The sequence below is a fragment of the Vulpes lagopus genome, chromosome 6 (genome assembly GCF_018345385.1).
Source record: "Vulpes lagopus strain Blue_001 chromosome 6, ASM1834538v1, whole genome shotgun sequence".
NCBI classification, from domain to species: domain Eukaryota; kingdom Metazoa; phylum Chordata; class Mammalia; order Carnivora; family Canidae; genus Vulpes; species Vulpes lagopus.
The window spans coordinates 82,086,200-82,107,959 of NC_054829.1; the positions used below are offsets into that span (position 1 = coordinate 82,086,200).

Genomic DNA, 21,760 nt, shown 5'->3' on the forward strand with positions numbered 1-21,760 from the left:
CCTTTACCATACTTGAATAGCACAAACATTTCTAATAGATGCCTTTATAGGTTCTAGGCTACATAGGAATGAAAATTTGTGATGGCTCCACTTTTGTTTTGAAATTTATCAGTAATGGTGTTAGATGAAATCTATAATATTTAAGATGTGACCTTTTTAAGATTGTTGTTGGTGTTTAAGGATTGTGCTGGTATGGAGGTTGGTAAAGACAAGTTTAGGGGCTGGAGTTTTACCTTAGAGAATGAAATATTTGGCAAGGTTTTGAATTAGACTAGGGGAAGAAAAGATCTCAAACTAAACTATTTTTTAAAGATTTTATTTATTTATTCATGAGAGACACAGGCAGAGGGAGAAGCGGCGGACTCCTTGCAGGGAGCGGAAAGTGGGACTCGATCCCAGGACTCCAGGATCATGCCCTGAGCCAAAGACAGACGCTCAATTGCTGAGCCACCCAGGCGTCCCTCAAACTAAACTTTATGTTAGGAAATATGAATTAGACAAATCCTTGATCCTATAAATAATATTTATTTGAAGTAGCAGATACCCATTTAATTGAAAATCAAAATGATAAATATTTTAATTGTATTTATTTTTGAAGATTATTTATTTAAAATATTTTTTTTATTATCCCGAGACCCATGAGATCATGACCTGAGCTGAAACCAAGAGTTAGACATTTGACTGAGCCATCTAGGCCCAAGCGCCTGTTTTTTAAGATATTATTATTGTTATTTTTTCTAAAGAATTCTGTTTTCTTTTTTTTTATTTTTAATATTTTATTTATTCATTCACTCAGAGAGAGCGAAGAGAGAGGCAGAGACACAGGCGGAGGGAGAAGCAGGCTCCACGCAGGAAGCCCGATGCGGGACTCGATCCCGGGTCTCCAGGATCACACCCCAGGCTGCAGGCAGTGCTAAACCGCTGCGCCACCGGGGCTGCCCTAAGATATTATTTTTAAGCAGACTCTACAACCAATATAAGGCCTGAAGAAATTATTTATTTATTTATGTGAGAGAGAGAACATGAGTGGGGAGCAGAGGGACAGAGGGAGAGGGAGAAGCTGGCTCTGCATTGAGCAGGGAACCTGTTGCGGGGCTTGATTCTGGGACTCCAGGATCATGACCTGAGCAAAGACAGATGCTTACCCCACTGAGCCACCCAGGTGCCTGCATTGTGGGACTTGAACTCAACCCCAAGATCAAGATTCGCACACTCCACAGACTGAGCCTGCTAGGTGCCCTCTTGATTCCCTTTAAAAACGTAATCCTGCTTGTATACTTTTCCTGGTGTTTAATAAATTTTTTTGAGATATATTTTATGTTAAAACACTTTTAGAAATGGATAATGTATTCTTGATTAACAATGGTTGTAATTTACTCTTTTATGTTCTTTTATATTTCAGCAGTATATTTTAGGGGATAATAATTGGGAAATGTTGAAGTTGACATTTCTTTCTCATGAAAACTGCTATGTTAATTTTATGGTCTTTCCGGGAAGAGAGCTTGTGTCGTCTGATAGTATATCCCAACTTCAGTTTAACATCCATTTGAATTATTTAATATCCATTGAAGTATTATTGCTTCTCATGTTTTCAGCATGAGAGGTATATGATGCCCATTCTGCCCTCAATAGGAAGCTACTAAAAGACAACCCTCAAGGCACAGAAAATTAGAAACTCTCTGTCTGTGCTGTTTATTATTGACACCAGTAACTGCAATTGAGTCATATTCCCTGTCTTCATTCACTCTATGAACTTAAGGCTTTTTCACCTGCAAGGATGAGGTAATAGGATCTGTTGTGCTTATAAGGTTGCGATGAAGACTGAATGAAGTGGAATGCAAAAGACTTTGAAAATTATAAAGTTCCAAAGAAACTGATTATAGGCGCACCTGAGCGGCTCAGTGGTTGAGTGTTTGCCTTTGGTTGAGGTTGTGATCCCGGGGTCCTGGGATCGAGTCCCACATCCGAGCCTGCTTCTCCCTCTGCCAATGTCTCTGCCTCCCTATCTGTGTTTCTCATGAATAAATAAACAAAATCTTAAAAAAAAAATAAAAGAAACAGTGAGAGTAATGCAAGAAGTGCCAGACTAATACAGAAAGTGCTTGTGAAGAGTCACTAAGGAAAAGTGACTTTACTGAAACCCACCTGCTTCACATTTTTTTTTTTTAATATTTTTTTATTATATTTATTTATTTATGATAGGAACACAGTGAGAGAGAGAGGCAGAGACACAGGCAGAGGGAGAAGCAGGCTCCATGCACCGGGAGCCTGACGTGGGATTCGATCCCGGATCTCCAGGATCGTGCCCTGGGCCAAACGCAGGCGCCAAACCGCTGCGCCACCCAGGGATCCCTGCTTCACATTTTTTTTACCATTTTTTTTACCTCCACCTTTGCTTATGACCCAAGTCAAACATATGGTAAGAACCGGACCCAGAACATGTCTAATCTCAAATAATTTGTGGAAGCATTGGAATGGCAGGACTTTCTTGAAAAGTAGCTGTTGGTGGTTTGTTTAACATTCCTCCAAACTTTCCCTATTGCTTAGTACTGTTTCCCAAAGGGAGATATACCCATAATGGTATGCGAGAGGATTTTTGTTGGTTCAACCAGAAGCAAAGGGAAGAGCCTTTGGAGAATCACTGTACTGGGTCTGAGTATATCAAGAAATGGATGGAGGGATGCCTAGGTGCCTCAGTGGTTGAGCATCTGCCTTTGGCTCAGGGTGTGATTCTGGAGTCCTGGGATTGAGTCCCGCATTGGGCTCCTTGCATGGAGTCTGCTTCTTCCTCTGCCTATGTCTCTGCCTCTCTCTGCCTCTCTGTGTCTCTCATGAATAAATAAATAAAATCTTAAAAAAAAAAAAGTGGATGGAAAGCACTACTGACCTGAATTTCTGGTCTCTTATTCTAGATCATTTTGTGTCACAGCACTTGCATAATCTTTCCTTCCCTCTGTCACATTTATTTGAATACCTGTCATGTGCCAGGCTCTGCTAGGGATCCAAAATCCTTAAGACCCAGCCATCATCTTCATGGAACCTGGTAAGGAAGACAGGTATATAAATGAGTTGTCTTTGCATCATGGAATTCCTTTGTGGTTTTCTGTTGGCTCAGAGATAAAGTTTCAATTCCTGAACTTCAGTGAACAGGTTTTTTTTTTTTTTGAACAGGGTTTTCCAATTTCCTATCCCACTATTCTGTTACACTTTTTTTTTTTTTTAAGATTTTATTTATTCATGAGAGACACTGAGAGAGAGAGGTGGAGACACAGGGAGATGGAGAAGCAGGCTCCCTGTGGGGAGCCCAATGTAGGACTTGATCCCAGGACCCCAAGATCATGCCTTGAGCCGAAGGCAGACGCTCAACCACTGAGCCACCCAGGTGTCCCTGTTACACTTATAGCTAAACATGCCTATTCAGGTCATGTTCTTTTATGCCACTACTGTTCCTCCGGCTTGGAATGTAATACTTTTTTCCTCTCCAAGTGCAGGTTGGTTCCATGTACTCATTAACTTAAGAAATATTTATTGTGCTAGGCCATGGGAATACATAGGTAAGACTTGACTTCTGCTCTTAAAGAACTTTGTTTAGGCAGGAATTTTAGAGTCCTCACATTTTTACGGGGCCATGCATTTGCATTTGAATTTGCATTTGCATTTGCAGCACATGCTGCCTTTGTTTTGTGTTGTATTTTTGTCCTTAAATACTTTATTTATATATTAGAGAGAGAGAGAGAGAGAGAGAGAGAGCATGCATGAGTGGAGGCTGGGGGCAGAGGAGAGAAGCAAACCCTCCCTGAGTAGAGGGCCAGATGCGGGCTCATTTCTAGGGTTCTGGGATCATGGCCTGGGCTGGAGGCAGACTTAACCAACTGCACCACCCAGGCACCCCTTTTTAAAATTTTAATAGCAACTGTTTAATTTCCTTATAAGATAGGAAGCCTGGTAGGTTATTAGGGTAATGGCCTACAGTTATATAGCTAAACTTTGTACATATGAATTGATTGGGACCCAATACAATCTAAAACCTAGAAATTCAAAATCACATAAGGCATTCAGTCGATGCTTTGTGATGTTGGTATGATGCATTCCAGAATGGGCATGGCTGAGATTAAGTTTCTCCTAGCCTCTGCTATCCTTGCTATTTCAGAATTTCTTTTCAAAGATAGAAGTCTTCAATACAGAAAAGGAGGATTCTTTGTCCTCAGGATGTATACATGAGGGTTGCATTAACTTGATTATTTTTTTCAATGATTCATTATGTGACCTTTTAACAAGTTCTTTAAGTATAAAAAGTGTGGGGCTGACACCCTTCACTGAGTAAAGAGACACTAAGATTCATAATTTGGAAACTAGTGGTAATCACGGCAGTGGGACCTGGGTGGGACTTTGGAGAGGAGCCATGGTCAGGCCAGTGTTGGGCAGTTCACTTGGTATGCTCCAAGAGGCTGGCTGACCCCTGGGCTGGGCCTTGTCTAAGTCATTGTAGGTTCAGTTAAGCTCATTAGATCCCTGTAGCCAGGAGGATGAAACTCCGGGATCTGGCTCTTCAAACCAAAAAAAAGGAAAAAAAAGACCGATTGATAAATTGTTACTGTGGTCTGTTTGTATTTAACCTTTATATGTGTGTGTAAAAAATGGAAGAAATAATAGTTGTTTCATAGGGTTATTATGAGATTTGAAATGAGATCTTTTAGACCATTCATTAATCAATTCATTGAATAAATTTAGAGTGCTTGGTAGTTCAGGGAGAAGGTCCATGCTAAAGCTATGGATTTGAGGATCATCAGCAATAGATAGTATTTAAAATCTTGAGATTAGATGAAGTCACTAAAGATTGAATATAGATAAAGGTGCTTGGAATAGTAAAGGCTCAGTAAATGTTGGCAGTTAACTCCCACTCTTACTATAACTGCTTGTATCATTGCTACTATTTATTAGAAATGTTACAGAACTGCCCCATAAACCCAAATTTCCCATTTTCTTAATACAAATGTATTTGAGAAACCAAAGGTTTATTAGAAATTTCTGTAGAAGGGCGCCTGGATGGCTCAGCGGGTAAGGACCTGCCTTTGGCTAAGGTTGTGATCCCGGGGTCCTGAGATCAAGTTCTACATCAGGCTCCCTGCAGGGAGCCTGCTTCTCCCTCTGCATGTGTCTCTGCCTCTCAATCTGTCTCTCATGGATAAATAAAATCTTTTTTTTTTTTTTTTTTAAAGAAATTTCTGTAGAGACTACCAGATCCAGGGAATTGGGTGGTCCCAGTGAGAAGTGCTCCCTGAAGTCATCCATCCACAGAGTTGGATAGGCTTAGGCATGGGTTTTGATAGCCTGGATTTGAATCCTGCCTTTACTTCTATACCAGCAGTGAAACCTTTTTTGGACCTCAGCTTCTTCATGTGTTCAGAGGGGTCACCTCATAGGGATGGCAGGTGGATTCAAAAAGGTAATTGTTAGGGTGCCTGGGTGACTCAATAGTTAATCCTCTGACTCTTGGTTTTGGCTCAGGGTTATGAGATTGAGCCCTGCGTTGGGCTCTCTGCTGGACGTGGAGCCTGCTTAAGCTTCTCTCCCTGCTCTCTTTCTGGGGTACAAAAAAAAAAAAAAAACCAAGTCAGTTCCTTCTATTTTCCTTCCACTGCTTAGGGGCTAGGACTCTAGGGCAATCAGGTTTCCTCCTCTGAAACTCGAGAGATACTGATATCTGTCTCTGTGCCTCTTTTTTATTATTATTATTATTATTTTAATTTTTATTTATTTATGATAGTCACATAGAGAGAGAGAGAGGCAGACACATAGGCAGAGGGAGAAGCAGGCTCCATGCACTGGGAGCCCAACGTGGGATTCGATCCCGGGTCTCCAGCATCGCGCCCTGGGCCAAAGGCAGGTGCTAAACCTCTGCGCCACCCAGGGATCCCCCTATTTTATTTTATTTTATTTTATTTTATTTTATTTTATTTTATTTTATTTATTTTATTTATTTGTTTATTGTTATTATTTTTAAAGATTTTATTTATTTATTCATGAGAGACACACAGAGAGAGGCAGAGACACAGGCAGAGGGAGGAGAAGCAGGCTCCATGCAGGAGCCCGATGCAGAACTCCATCCAGAACTCTGGGATCACGTCCTGAGCCAAAGGCAGACGCTCACCTGCTGAGCCACCCAGGTGTCCCTGTGCCTCTTTTTAAAACCATATCCCAGCTACTAGCCCCTTGTAATGATAACCTTTCCTTGTGTGATGTGATTCATTGCAGTTAATTATAGTTTATCTTTCTTAAATTGATCTCCTTAATGGGATTTAGAAGATAATTTTTTCTTATCTGGCAATGCACTTATTAATTCAATTTCAATGTAGATGATGAAATCTAATGTTCATTCCTAAAAGCTTCTGCTTTCCAAGGGGAAGGGTTACGTCCCTACTTGCCCCATTGAAGATAGAGCCTCTGTGGCCCCATATAGCAATGAGAGCACCAAACTTCTGGTAGTTGCTAGTATGGTCTTCAGGAAGGATATTTAAGGAGCAATTTTAATACCACAACTGCTGAAGGTGTCTGACAGATGGCATGGACCACTCCAAGAAGTAGCAAATTCCCATCATTCAAAGTGTTCAAGCGGGTACAAACTTCCAATTATAAAATAATTAAGCCCTGGCTTGTAATGTTCAGCATGGTGACTGTAGTTAATGATACTGTTATTGTATATTTGAAGGTTGCTTAGAAAGTAGATCTTAAAAGTTCTCATCACAAGAAAAAATTTGTGGTGATGGATGTTTAACTAGGCTTATGGTCATTTCACAATATTATATGCATATAACAAATCACTGTGTTGTACACCTGAAACTAATATATATCAGTTATACCTCAATTACAAAGATTATATACTGTCATTGCAGAAAATAGTCATGCAAAAAAGATTTTTCCTTGTAATTTCCTGACCCAGCGAGAAACTTTGTAAATAGCCATGTTCAAAAAAAAAAAAAAAAAAAAGAGAGAAAGAAAGAAAAAATAGCCATGTTCCCCTCGATTTTGTTCTGTGCATTAGATATTCCCTAGGATGGGTTTATGTAGTATATTTGTAACCTGTTTTCTTTCTTTTTTTTTTTTAACCTGTTTTATTTCTTATTTAGAGAATGTGATTTGTTTCTAAGACCCATCAAGCCACTTAATTTTCCTTTGCTTTTTACTTCTGAGATTAATAGAAAAATAGTCCATCAATACTGCCTTTGTGTTGTTTAATCTTCTGGCTGAAAAAGTTTTATTTGTTTATTTTTAACTTTTAAAAATATTTTATTTCATTTTTATTTGAAATAAGGCAGGCACCCCTGGATAAAAAAGTTTAAAGTTCTCAAATACTTGAAATCATTTGTTATGCTGTAGTGGTTCAGTGGAAGGCTTTTAAAATAGTTTCTTTAAATAGCAGTACTCTATGTATTACCCATTGCCTTTTTATTATCCATTTTCCTCAAAGGAGACTTGGGTAAACATTACAGCAACTATTTTATTCTTATTGATTCTATGACCTTTTTATTGAAACAATCACTTGACCATAGAGCAGATCCATATTTGGACTTCTAAACATTAATGAGGTGCCTTCTTTAATTAGATGTTCAGAAATGTTGTGGCCCTTCAGGAGCCTTAACGGGGCTCTTTCAGAAAGTTACCAGTGAGCTACGTGGAATAATAAAATTCCTGTTTGCATAGAATCCCCTCTAGCATTTAGTGGACCTTAACCATAGTCTCCTGAAACATGAATACTCTTATTTAGTTTTATGGTCTTTTGTTATGTGTACTACTTAACCATATCAGTGCCTTAGGTGCTTGGTGGACCAAAGTATTTCACACATTTATAGACCCCTTGGTTTATTGCAGCATTTTTTAATACTATAATATTCTGGAATTACCCATAGATGGCTTATGACTGAAGCTAAAACATTTGTCATCACAGTTTTTTCTGGAATTACTTTTAAAGCCTGAAAATGTTCAATGGGTAGGGTTGGGTGATAAACATTAGCTTTACAAAATCTGTTTTTATTAGAGCATTCTTAGGTATTATCAAAGCACATACAATTCATATAATTATTGGTTCTTTAAAAAATAAGCAACTTGAAGGCATTTTATTTATCTTATAAAAAATTTGCTCAAAAAGTATGTTGGAAGAAGAGGATAAAATCTTCATGATTTAGTTATTTGCACCATGTACTTTTATATGATGCAATAACACTTTTGCACTAAAATTGAAGTCTGCTATCATGTCAGTTCCAAGTCGTCTTGATATGCCACATGTTATACTAAATTCTGCCTTCATTGCCAAGCTTGTGTGTTTACTCAGTGCTGACGGTAGTTTTAGGTCTAGGGGAAAGGGGCAAATTGGATGATCAGGAATTCTGAAGTAATCTCTAACTTTTATTTGTATTTATTTCTTCACGAGACACAGAGAGAGGGGGCAGAGACACAGGCAGAGGGAGTAGCAGGCTCCATGCAGGAAGCCTGACACGGGACTCAGTCCCGGGTCTCCAGGATCACGCCCTGGGCTGAAGGCGGTGCTAAACCACTGAGCCACCCGGGCTGCCTTAATCTCTAACTTTTAAAGCTTTTCCTAAAAGTTTACAGTTATTTAAAACCTTGCACCCTTTATTTCTGTGAGTCCTCTGAGGAGAGAGGCTGTGTTCATAACTTAGTTATCAGAGGTGTCTGGCACTCAGTAGGTCCTCAGTAAAAGTTGAATGTATGAGTTGATTATCCTTGTGATTTATCCTCTGGGAACTTCTCTGCTATTATTTATTAGTAAATTTGGGTCAAAGGTGATCCTTGCCCAGTTTAAATGTTTGTTTGTACTGGAAAATATAGTAAGTGGTAAGGTCTAGGTGCTTTCTATCTCTGATTGCTATAATGACCATGCTTGGTACTATCATTCCCATTTAGCAGATGTGAAAACAGAGGCTTGGAGAAGTTAACTTGAACACAGCAATAAAAGGCAAAAGGTAGGACCCAGTCTAGCATACTGCCCAGAGTCTGTACTCTTCATCTCTTCTCCCCCAGAGGTTAAGGACTTTGGCTCTCAGGATTCACAGGCTCTTCATAAATTGTTTTTGGGACTAGTAAAACTGGATATGGGAAATTGGGCTTTGTGAAGCACAAGGTAGTCTGTAGCACTGCATGCATTTTTTTTTTTTAAGGTTCTTTTTAAAAAAAATTTTTTTAAGATTGTATTTATTTTTTCATGAGAGACATAGAGAGGGGGGCAGAGACACAGGCAGAGGGAGAAGCAGGCTCCCTGTGGGGAGCCCAATGTGGAACTCGATCCCAGGACCCTGGGATCACGACTTGAGCCAAAGGCAGATGCTCAACCACTGAGCCACCCCAGATGCCCCATTGTGTTTTTATACCTTTTGAGTATTTCAACTTTTCAGTTATTGGGAGGCCCTGAATCTAACCAACATCCCCCACTCCCTGGAGTGTTTCCAGTTGAGAGTTGGGGAATGGAGATAGGACATTGGAGGAGGATGACCAAGTGAGAAAGAAGCAGGTAGAGGATGAGGGATCAAAGTTGGCTTGTTTTTTAATTGTGAGACGTTTTAAATAAGGAAGAAAAAGGATTAATGTAGTGACCATGAACCCACCACAAAGCTAATTAGATTTTATATTATTTTGTTTCAGATCTTAAATCAAATATTAGATATAGCAGATTCTTGAGTACCTCTCATTTTGTTAGTTTATTTATATTAGAGTTTATATTCATGTTTATTATTATAATTTCAGTACATTGATTTTTAACTGCTATATATTGATTTAGAATATGAATGAATATACCTGAGTTTATCTCTTCTCTAGCTGATGAAGATTTAAGTTGCTTCCATTGATTTTTGTTACACCCAGTACTGCAATAAACATTTTTCTACTTTCCTTTTTGTGCACATGTGTTAGAGTTTGTGGTATGTGCTGAGGAGAGGACTGGCTGTGTGTGCACAAAATCTTCAGTTTTTCTCCATCCTCTCAGAGGGCATGCTTGAGTGGGGCAGGGGGAGCAGCTTTCGTCCTACCACAGTACATGAGTGGGGCAGAGTAAGTAGATGAAAGGAAGGATAAGGAGGGTCACGATGTAGGGCAGGATGAGAAAACCAAGTATTTAAAGAAAAGCAGAAGTATATCAGTATGGAAAAGGAATGTCTTAGAGAAAAAGCAAGCTGTCAATCTCAGCTCTTCATTTTCCTTCTTTGAGATCAGGAATGAGTTTTTATTGAGCTTAAACAAGACTGTTCTGTCAAGTACGCCGAACAGTTTACTTGTTGTATACTATTGAATATGGGGAATGATCCATTACTTACTGGGATGCCGCATGAGAACCAGCAAAATTGAATGACTTCTTTATTTTTACTAGGGCAGGTGAAATTTGAATAATGTATTATGAAGAGAGGTAAACGCTTCAGTCCTACTATTTATTCATTCATTGTTCTTTTTTTGTTGTTGATATATAGTTGACAAACGCTATTATATTAGTCTCAGGTGGACATTTATATACATTAGGAAATGATCACAATAGGCTTAATTATCCATAACCATACAAAGTTATTAGTGTTATTGACTATATTCTCTTGCTGTACTTTATATCCCTGTGAATTGTTTATTTTGTAACTGGAAGTTATAATGGGCATTCAGTAATATTTGAATAAATAAATAAGTGAATGAGTTTATTTATTTTTTTAATTTTTATTTATTATTTATGATAGTCACACACAGAGAGAGAGAGGCAGGACACAGGCAGAGGGAGAAGCAGGCTCCATGCACTGGGAGCCTGATGTGGGATTCGATCCTGGGTCTCCAGGATCACGCCCTGGGCCAAAGGCAGGCGCTAAACCGCTGCGCCACCCAGGGATCCCAGTGAATGAGTTTAAATACACAGATTCCTTGAGCTCTACTGGATTATATGGTTTTCCTTAAAATATAAGACCTCTGAGTTGTATACTTGGAGTCTACACTCCTAGTGTATTCATTTTCTGCTTTTTTAGATGGGTTATTGCTAAGACTGTTGCAGTCATCACACTCTAGGTTTGTACAGCATTCTGCTCCTCCTCTGCTTGTCTCACCCATTGCACCACATCGCAAGTCTTCATTTGCCTGCCATCTTCTTGTCCCCCCACTAGATTCCTAATCTTATTGAGAAAAGGGACTCAGATTTATTTTTTTCTTTTTGATTCTCTTTTCCATACCCCTCTAGTGGACACTGAAATAATTATTGAGTGTGCAACATTTGATCTGAAAAGGTACATATGCTCAATTGTAAGTAAATAAAAATTTTGACCTAAAAGAAATTACCTTGCCAACGTATGGATTACTGACAGGGAATTTATTTTTGAGTTGTCTTGCCCATCACTGTCTTATATGTGTTCTATAGGTAGTCTGATTAACAAGAAAGAATCATGGTGCTAAATTTTTTTAAAGCATTTGTTGTGCATGGACACCACTCTTGCAGATATTTGAGTCATGTCCTTATGCCAAATACTGTGTGTATCAACGATATAGCTATGAGCGAGGTGTACTTGATCCCTGCCCTCAAGGACCTGTGGTCTAGCAACGTAGTTTAGGAGTCTAGATTCTTTCTATAAAGGGCTAAACAAATAGACTTATGGACCGTGTGGTCTTGGTTACAAATATTCAACTCTACCATTGTGGCCCAAAAGTAGCCACTGATGCTGTAACCACGTGAGTGTGGCTGTTTCCAGTAAAACTTCACTTATAAGGGATGCCTGGCTGACTCAATCGGTAGAGCATGTGATTCTTGATCTCAGGGTTGTGAGTTCAAGCACCACGTTGGGTGTAGCGCTTACTTTAAAAAAAAAAAAAACAACTTTCATTTACAAAAGCAGGAGGTAGATTGATTTTGGTCCTCAAGCCATAGTTTTCTGACTCTTGACCTAGTTCATTTGTTTATTGCCCTTTGATTCTGTTTCACTCATATATACACAGCAGATATTTCATATTCCCAATGTAGTTTTCAGTGGCTTACTTGCTCCAGTTAGCAAAAATGAGATTGTTGAACTTAAATGACTAAAGCTAATCGTTTGTTTTGTTTTTTAACTTGTTTATCTAGGACATTTTATTTCCTTACATCAAAGAAAATGTTAAAGAGTATCTGCAGACACACTGGGAAGAAGAGGAGTGCCAGCAGGATGTCAGTCTTTTGAGGAAACAGGTTGGGCCATTTCTCTTCCATTGCTTCTACATTCCCTTGTGTCTGAGAATTGAGGATGCCTAGAGACTTAGAATGTGCTCTAAACATATTGTAAAATAAGCATTCTGGATTCACAGGACGTGGAAGTGGTAGCGACTTACCTGCTTAGGGATTCACACTACTTCATTAAACGACAAGATCATGGCAGTTTACTGTCTTTATAGTTGCCTCTCCCTGGAGCCATTTTGATTGCATAAATTTTTTTTTTTTTAAGAAATAAATAAAAACTTGAAAAAAAAAGAAAATAAAAAAATTTTTGTTTAAATTCAATTAATTAACATATAATGTATTATCAGCTTCATAGGTAGAGGTCAGTGATTCATCAGTCTTATATAACACCCAGTGCTCATTATATTACGTGCCCTCCTTAATGTCCATCACCCCGTTACCCCATCCTCTACCTTCCTCTCCTCCAGCAACCCTCAGTCTGTTTCCTATGATTAAGAGTCTTTTATGGTTTGTCTCCCTCTCTGATTTCGTTGTGTTTTATGTTTCCTCTTTGCCCCCATGAGCCTCCATTTTGTTTCAATTCCACATATAAGTGATACCATATTGTCTTTCTCTGATTGACTTATTTCATTTAGCATAATATCCTCTAGTTGTATCCATGTTGTTGCTAATGGCAAGATTTTGGTTTTTTGGTGGCTGAGTAGTATTCCTGTGTGTGTGTGTGTGTGTGTGTGTGTGTGTGTGTATACACACCACATCTTTTTTATCCATTAATCTATCGATGGACATCTGGGCTCTTAATTTGGCTCTTGTACACATTGCTGCTATAAACACTGGGGTGCAGGTGCCCCTTTGGATCACTGCATTTGTGTCTTTGGGGTAAATACCCAGTAGTGCAATTGCTGAGTTGTAGGGTAGCTCATTTTCAATTTTTTCAGAAACCTCCATACTGTTTTCCAGAGTGACTACACCAGCTTGCAATCCCAACAACATGAATGAGGGTTCCCCTTTCTCTGTATCCTCGCCAACATCTGTCGTTTCCTGACTTGTTGATTTTCACCATTCTGATTGGTTGAGGTGGTATCTCATGGTACTTTTTTTTTTTTACGATTTTATTTATTTATTCATGAGAGACACAGAGAGGCAGAGACATAGGCAGAGGGAGAAGCAGGCTCCTTGTGGGGAGCTTGATGTGGGACTTGGTCCTAGGACCCAAGGATCATGACCTGAGCCAAAGACAGACGCTCAACCATTGAGCTACCCAAGTGCCCCACTCACTGTACTTTTGATTTGTATTTCCCTGATGCTAAGTGATATTCAGCATTTTTTTATGTGTCTGTTGGCCATTTCTGTGTCTTTTTTGGAGAAATGTCTATTCATGTCTTCTGCCCATTTCTTGATTGGATTATTTGTTCTTTTGGTGTTGAATTTGATAAGTTCTTTATAGATCTTGGATATTAGCCCTCTATCTGATACGTCATTTGCAAATGTCTTCTCCCATTCTGTTGGTTTTTTGGTTTTGTCGACTGTTTCTGTACAAAAAGCTTTTTAGCTTGATGAAGTCCTAATAGTTCATTTTTGCCTTTGTTTCTGTTGCCTTTGGAGACATACCTAGCAAGAAGTTGATGCAGCCGAGGTCACAGAGGTTGCGGCCTGTGTTCTCCTCTAGGATTTTGATGGATTCCTGTCTCATGTTTAGGTCTTTCTTCCCATTTTGAGTCTTTTTTTTGTGTATGGTGTGAGGAAACGGTCCAGTTTCATTCTTCTGCATGTAGCTGTCCAGTTTTCCCAGCAGTATTTGTTGGAGAGACTTTTTTCCATTGGATATTCTTTCCTGCTTTGTCAAAGATGAGTTGACCATAGAGTCGGGGGGTCCATTTCTGGGTTTCCTGTTCTGTTCTATTGATCTATGTATCTATTTTTGTGCCAGTACCATGATGTCTTGATTACAGCTTTGTAATAGAGTTTGAAGTCCGGAATTGTGATGCCACCAGTTTTGGTTTTCTTTTTCAACAATCTTGGCTTTTAGTGGTCTTCTCTGGTTCCATAAAAATTTTAGGATTATTTGTTCCAATTCTTGTGAAAAATGTCTATGCTATTTTGATAAGGATTGCATTGAGTGTATAGATTGCTCTAGGTAGCATAGACATTTTAACAATAATTGTCCTTCCAAACCAATGAGCATGGAACATTTTTCTATTCCTTTGTATCTTCCTCAATTTCTTTCAGGGGTTTTGTAGTTTTATGAGTACAGATCCTTTGCCTCTTTGGTTAGGCTTATTCCTACGTATCTTACGGTTTTGGGTGCAATTGTAAATGGGATTGACTTTCTTAATTTCCCTTTCTCCTGTCTCATTGTTAGTGTATAGAAACACAACTGATTTCTGTGCATTGATTTTATATCCTGCCACTTTGCTGAATTCCTGTTGGGAGCCGTGTGCCAGGAAGGGGTTAATGGATCGAGCAATGGCTCTCTGTTGACTCTTCCAACCGAGGTCTCACCCTTGTTGAAGGCTTGTGGCTCAAGGACGCATACTATTGCTATCTATTCAAGGGCGCATACTGTTGCTATCTACTGTGAAAGGACATGTCTGGAGAACTAAGCTTAAAATATCCTGCTTGTTAAACAACCCTGCTTTATAAAAGAGTGAATAATACAAATAAAGTTGGCATTGTGGCTGAATCCGGCCATATGTCCCTCCTGCTCCCACTCTGTTTATGTCTCTTTTCTTTTCCTCATTCCCTTACCCTCATCCCTGGACGGTTGTCGCCCCCAGCGCGCACGACAAATTCCTGTATGAGTTCTAGCAGTTTTGGGGTGGAGTCTTTAGTGAGTGTCATGTCATCTGCAGGAAGTGAGTTTGACTTCTTTGCTGACTCAGATGTCTTTTATTTCTTTTTGTTGTCTGATTGCTGAGGCTAGGACTTCTAATACCATGTTGAGCAGCAGTGATGATAGTGGACATTCCTGTCATATTCCTGATCTTAGGGGTAAGGCTTCAGTTTTTCCCCATTGAGAATGATATTTGTTGTGGGCTTTTTGTAGATGCCTTTCATGATATTGAGGTATGTTCCCTCTCTCCTTACACTGAAGAGTTTTAATCAAGAACGAATGCTGTACTTTGTTAAATGCTTTTTCTGCATCTATTGAAAGGATTATATAGTTCTTGTTCTTTCTTTTGTTAATGTAGCATATCACGTTGACTGATTTGTGGATGTTGAACCATCCTTGCAGCCCAGGAATAAACCCACTTGGTTGTGGTGAATAATCCTTTTAATGTACTGTTGGATCCTGTTGGCTGGTATTTAAGTGAGAATTTTTGCATCCATGTTCATCAGGGATATTGGTCTGTAATTCTCCTTTTTGGTGGGGGTCTTTGTCTGGTTTGGGGATCAAAGTAATGCTGTCTTCATAGAAAGAGTTTGGAAGTTTTCCTTCCATTTCTGTTTTTTGAAACAACTTCAGGTATTAATTCTTCTTTAAATGTTTGGTAGAGAGACGCTTGCATAGCTTAGCAGTTGAGTGTCTGCCTTCAGCTCAGTGTGTGATCCCAAGTTTGGGGATCAAGTCCCGCATTGGGCTCCCTGTTAGGAGCCTGCTTCTCCCTCTATGTCTCTGCCTCTCTCTCTCTGTGTGTCTCTCATGAATAAAAAAATAAATGTTGGGATCCCTGGGTGGCTTAGCCGTTTAGCGCCTGCCTTTGGTCCAGGGCACGATCCTGGAGTCCCGGGATCAAGTCCCACGTCGGGCTCCTGGCATGGAGCCTGCTTCTCCCTCCTTCTGTGTCTCTGCCTCTCTCTCTCTATCATGAATAAATAAATAAATAATCTTAAAAAAAATAAATGTTTGGTAGAATTTTGTTGGGAAGCCATCTGACCCTGGATTCTTGTTTGTTGGGAGGTTTTTGATGACTGCTTCAATTTACGGACTGCTTCAATTTATGGGATTCTGTTCAGATCTTCTGTTTCTTCCTGTTTCGGTTTTGGTGGTTTATATGTCTCTAGGAATGTATCCATTTTTTCCAGATTGCCCAATTTGTTGTCATATAGTTGCTCATAATATGTTCTTATAATTGTTTGTATTTCTTTGATGTTGGTTGTGCTCTCTCCTCTTTCTTTCTTTCTTTCTTTTTTTTTTTTTTTTAAGGATTTTATTTATTTATCCATGAGGGACACAGAGAGAGAGAGGCAGAGACACAGGCAGAGGGAGAACCAGGCTCCATGCAGGGAGCCTGACGTGGGACTCGATTCCGGGTCTCCAGGATCACACCCCGGGCCAAAGGCAGTGCCAAACCTGCTGGGCCACCTGGGCTGCCCCAATTGTTAGATCTCCTTGTTGGATAGACTGTTTAATTATGATGTAGTATCCTTCCTCATCTCTTATTACTGTCTTTGGTTTATTTATTTATTTTTTTTAAGAGATTTTATTTATTTATTCATGAGAGACACACAGAGAGAGGCAGAGATACAGGCAGAGGGAAAAGCAGGCTCCTTGCAGGGAGCCCGATATGGGACTCAATCCCAGGACTCTAGGATTACGCCCTGAGCCGAAGGCAGATGCTTTAACCACTGACCCACCCAGGCATCCCCAGCTTTGGTTTAAAATCTAATTTGTTTAAAATCTAAAAGCCACCCCAGCTTTCTTTTGATGTCCATTAGCATAACAAGTGGTTCTCTACCCCCTCACTTTCAATCTGGAGGCATCTTTGGGTCTAAAGTGAGTCTCTTGCAGACAGCATATCAATCTTATACCGTATGTCTTTTGATTGGGGCATTTAGTCCATTTTACATTTAGAGTAACTATTGAAAGATATGAATTTAGTGCCACTGTATTACTTATAAAGTCACTGTTTCTGTATATTATCTCTACTTTTCTGGTTTATGTAACTTTTGGGCTCCCTCTTTGTTTGAAGGATCCCTTTTATTATTATTATTTTTTAAAGATTTTATTTATTTATTCATGAGAGACACACAGAAGAGAGGCAGAGACACAGGCAGAGGGAGAAGCAGGCTCCAGGCAGGGAACCCGATGTGGGACTCAATCCCAGGACTCCAGGATCACACCCTGGGCTGAAGGCAGGTGCTAAACTACTGAGCCACCCAAGGGATTCCTGAAGGATCCCTTTTAATATTTCTTGTAAGGCTGTTTGGTGATCATAAATTCTTTTCTTTCTGTTTGTCTTGGAAGCTTTTTATCTCTCCTCCTGTTTTGAAAGACATCATAGCTGCATAAAGTATTCTTGGATGTGTATTTTTTTCATTTAGTACCCTGAATAATATCATGCCAGTCCATTCTGGCCTTCGAGGTCTCTATGGGTAGGTCTGCTGCCAGTCTAATATTTCTACCCTTTTAGGTTACAGACCTCTTATCCCCAGGCTACTTTCAGGATTTTCTTTGTTTCTGAGATTTGTAACTATTTGCACTATTGTATGTTGGAGTATTGACCTATTTTTATTGGTTTTATTGGTGGTTCTCTGTGCTATCTGGACTTGAATGCCTCTTTCCTTCCATAGGTTAGGAATGTTCTCTGCTATAATTTGCTCCAATATACCTTCTGCTCCTCTCTCTCTTTCCTCTTCCTCTGGGACCCCAATTATTCTAATACTGTTTTGCTTTATGGTATCAATTCTCTCTCGAATTCTACCCTCGTGATTCAGTGGTTATTTATCTATTACTCAGCTTCTTTATTCTCTATCATTTTGTCTTCTATATCACTAATTTGCTCTTCTGCCTTATTTATCCTAGCAATTAGAGCCTCCATTTTTTTTATTGCATCTCATTAATGGCCTTTTTGATTTCAACTTGATTGGATTTTTAGTTCTTTTATTTCTCCAGAAAGGAATTCTCTAGTGTCTTCTTTACTTTTTTCAAGCTCAGCTAGTATCTTTATAATAGTTATTCTGAATTCTAGTTTCAACATCTTACTTATGTCCATACTGGCTAGGTCTCTGGCAATCAGTACTTCCTCTTTTCTCTCTCTTTTTTTTTAATTTATTTTAATTTTTATTTATTTATGATAGAGAGAGAGAGAGAGAGAGAGAGAGAGAGATTGGCAGAGACACAGGCAGAGAGAGAAGCAGGCTCCATGCACCAGGAGCCCGACATGGGATTCGATCCTGGGTCTCCAGGATCACGCCCTGGGCCAAAGGCAGGCGCTAAACCGCTGCGCCACCCAGGGATCCCTCTTTTCTCTTTTTTTGAGATGAGTTTTTCTGTCTTGTCATTCTGTCCAGAGAAGAATAGATGAACGACAGAACAAAATACTAAAATGGAAAGGACTCCAGGGAAATATACATTAAACCAATCAGAAGAGACCTGAAACCAAAAAATAAAAAGAGAGTGAGAATATACTGTATGAACATACTGTAATAGAGCAACATACTGTATCCTGTATATTTTGGTCTTTTTGTTAGAAAACTAGATCCCAAAATTGTAACTGTGTATTTTGGTCTTTTTGTTAGAAAACTAGATCCCAAAATTGTAACAAAAGAAAAACATGTATGTACAAAAAAAATAAAATACAATGAACGGATAGTCTGTAAAATGAAACTGTAAAAATGAAAATTAAAAGACAAAAATAAAGGAATATAAATTAAATACATTGAAAGAAAAAAATAAATACATTGAAGTGTTAGAATATAACTGTAAAGATGAAAATTAAAAAAGACTAACAAAATGGGGAAAAAAAAGTTGATATGAAATGACAGGTGAAGAGAACAGAGCCATATACTAGATTCTCGGTGTATTTTGGTCTGTTAGAAAAAACTGCATCCCAAAATTGTAAAGAAGGAAAAACTTTTATGTATATACAAAAATAAAATTAAATACAGTGAAAAGATAAATGTAACTGTAAAGATGAAAATTAAAAAAGATTTTTTAAAAAGTTGATAAAAATAAGTTGGTTGAAAAAAGAAGAAAAAAAATACTGAAAAACTAAAGAATCATGGAGAAAAAAAAAAACATTAATTCTGTATACTATTTTCCCCTAGTGCTGGAGTTTTGCAATTCAGTGTGATTGGTAAACTTGGTCTTGGCCAGACATTCTTACTGATCTTCTGGGGGAGGGGCCTGTTGCACCGATTCTCAGGTGTCTTTGCCCCATGTGAAACTGCGCTTGACAGGGGGCCAGGCTCTGTAATCTGCTTCAGATTGCTCTACAGTGGCTTTGGTTCCCTGAAGGCTTTCCACCCCACTTTAGAGGATGTGAGTGAAAATGGCGGCCTCCCATTCTCCAGCCCCAGAGCTGAAAGCTCGCACCCCCCACCCCTCAATGCACCCTCTAGGAAAAGGAATCAGTCGCCCCTGTCTGCGTGTTCCCCGTCCACCTTCCTTGCTCACCTCGCCTGTGACTGAGCGTTTCTGTCTCAGGGATGCACAACCCCCTTTCAGGTGTCCAAACTCTGGCATGCTGCTGTGCCGCTCTTCCCAGAGAAGGAAGGGAAGGGTTTTAAGGTTCTGCCACTTGCCTGGGCCCTTGCTCTGGGAGCAGTTGTGCCAACCCTGCTGTGGTTTGATGTTTATGGAGACCTGGAGTTGAGGGCCCACTCCTGGGCTCTCTGATTGCAGCTGGCTTCCCTGGTCCAATGCCTGGGAGCTCTCCGATGCCACACTCAGGCACCCTCCCTCCCCCCCTCCCCCCCTTCCCCCTCCCCAGCCCCCCTGTGATCCCGAGGATCCTGAAGCCACACTGTCCCACCTAGGATTTTGCTCCACTTGGCACCTGAGCACCTTTCTGGCAGGGACATCCCTCACCTCAACTGCTCTGTCACTTTTCAGTGCCAGCTGCTGGAGTCTTTTCCACCTGCAGTCAATCTTCCCATATATCGCCTCGGATTCACTTCTCCACACCTCTTACCTTGCCGAAAGTGGTCTCTTTTCTATGTGTAGAGTTGCAGCTATTCTTTCCTTAGAACTCTGGTTGAGTTTGCAGGTGTTCAGAATGATTTAATAGCTATCTAGTTGAATTCTTGGGACCAGACGAAACTAAGTAGATACTCCGCTGCCATCTTTGGCATAAACTAATTTGACATTTTCTTTGTTTCTTCCTCAGTTCATTATAGGACAGAGAAAATGATCAGATTTAATTGAAGTCTTGGTTTGTTGATCCTAGTAAGTGAATCGACACACTGGGTCTTACTATATCATTTTATCATTGTATGCTGTCTCTCTTCTCATGTACAACATGCCTCTCCATTTATTTATTTATTTTTATTTATGATAGTCACACAGAGAGAGATGAGAGAGAGGCAGAGACACAGGCAGAGGGAGAAGCAGGCTCCATGCACCAGGAGCCTGACGCAGGACTCGATCCCAGGTCACCAGGATCGCACCCTGGGCCAAAGGCAGGCGCCAAACCGCTGCGCCACCCAGGGATCCCTGCCTCTCCATTTAAATTTCAGCTATAACAATATAGGAAAAGCAAAGTAATTTATTAATTATAAGTCACTTTCTTTTAGGAAGCATTCATATCAGCCCCCCAAAATGTAAGACAGTTTAATTGTAACAGGGCTAGGTGTTAATGATAGTTGGAGAAAGTTGATTGGCTGGGTTTTCAGATCTTAAGTGATCTTTATAAAAAACAAGTAAGAAACAAATTTCATGTTGTTTGTGACTTAAAGGCTGAAGAGGATTCCCACCTGGATGGGGCTGTTCCCATCCCTGCTGCACCTGGGAATGGAGCAGATGACCTGCCGCAGATGATCCAGGCTGTGGTGGATAATGTGTGCTGGCAGATGTCTTTGGACCGAAAGACCACAGCACTGAAACAGCTGCAGGGCCACATGTGGAGGGCAGCATTCGCAGCTGGACGCATGAAAGCAGAGTATGTAGCTGCTCAAGTAACTCTAAACATTCCACCAGCCCTGAAACCAAATACATTTTTCCACTGGCTCGCTCTCTCCAATGTTGTTTGTGTGATTAGTAAAATAGATAAAATCAACACTCTTTTTATTTTAACAAGCAGGTGTTTGTTTTGTTTTTTTTCAAAGCCAGGATAAAGCGTTCCACCCAGCTAAGCTCCCCAGAGCTGCATGCCTGGCTTTGTGGGGTGGTTGAGGACTTTTAGCCCGGTTTAAAACAGGTACCTAGAAAATGGCGACTTCTTTGAGCTTGGTCATATTTGATCTTTTTTTTTTTAAAGATTTTATTTATTTATTCATAGAGATGCAGAGAGAGAGAGAGAGAGAGAGAGAGGCAGAGACACAGGCAGAGGGAGAAGCAGGCTCCATGCAGAGAGCCTGACGTGGGACTCGATCCAGGGTCTCCAGATCACGCCCTGGGCTGCAGGCGGCACTAAACCGCTGTGCCACTGGGGCTGCCCATATTTGATCTTTATTTTTTTTTATATATATTTGATCTTTAATAGGCAAGTGACAGCACTGTTCAGCTATTTCTCAGAACTGTCAAATTACCTGCTTTCTGCTCTGCTGCAGAAGTAAGAATGCTTTGAAATTATTTATGTGTCCTTTTATGGTTGCTCAAAATGTCAGGGGTATCACTCTGTCCTGTGCTGTTACAGCAACTTCCACAGACCCTCTGACTCTTGGTTGTGGTGTTCCTGAGAGCCCTCCTGTTGAAGGAAA

The 21,760-nt window shown here is 39.9% G+C and overlaps 1 protein-coding gene across 3 annotated transcripts in view; it reads left to right on the forward strand.

Annotated features, from left to right (window-relative positions):
- Nucleotides 1–21,760, forward strand: part of ENOPH1 (enolase-phosphatase 1) — a 39,970-nt gene that overhangs the window by 6,388 nt on the left and 11,822 nt on the right. For 2 of the 3 annotated variants that reach the window (XM_041758675.1, XM_041758678.1), the window contains exons 2-3: nucleotides 12,089–12,190; nucleotides 20,798–21,000. In XM_041758675.1, the coding sequence (XP_041614609.1) occupies nucleotides 12,089–12,190; nucleotides 20,798–21,000 (305 nt within the window). Of the gene's footprint in view, nucleotides 1–12,088; nucleotides 12,191–15,037; nucleotides 15,170–20,797; nucleotides 21,001–21,760 lie in introns of those variants that run through there. The other variant, XM_041758677.1, reaches the window with a different exon arrangement.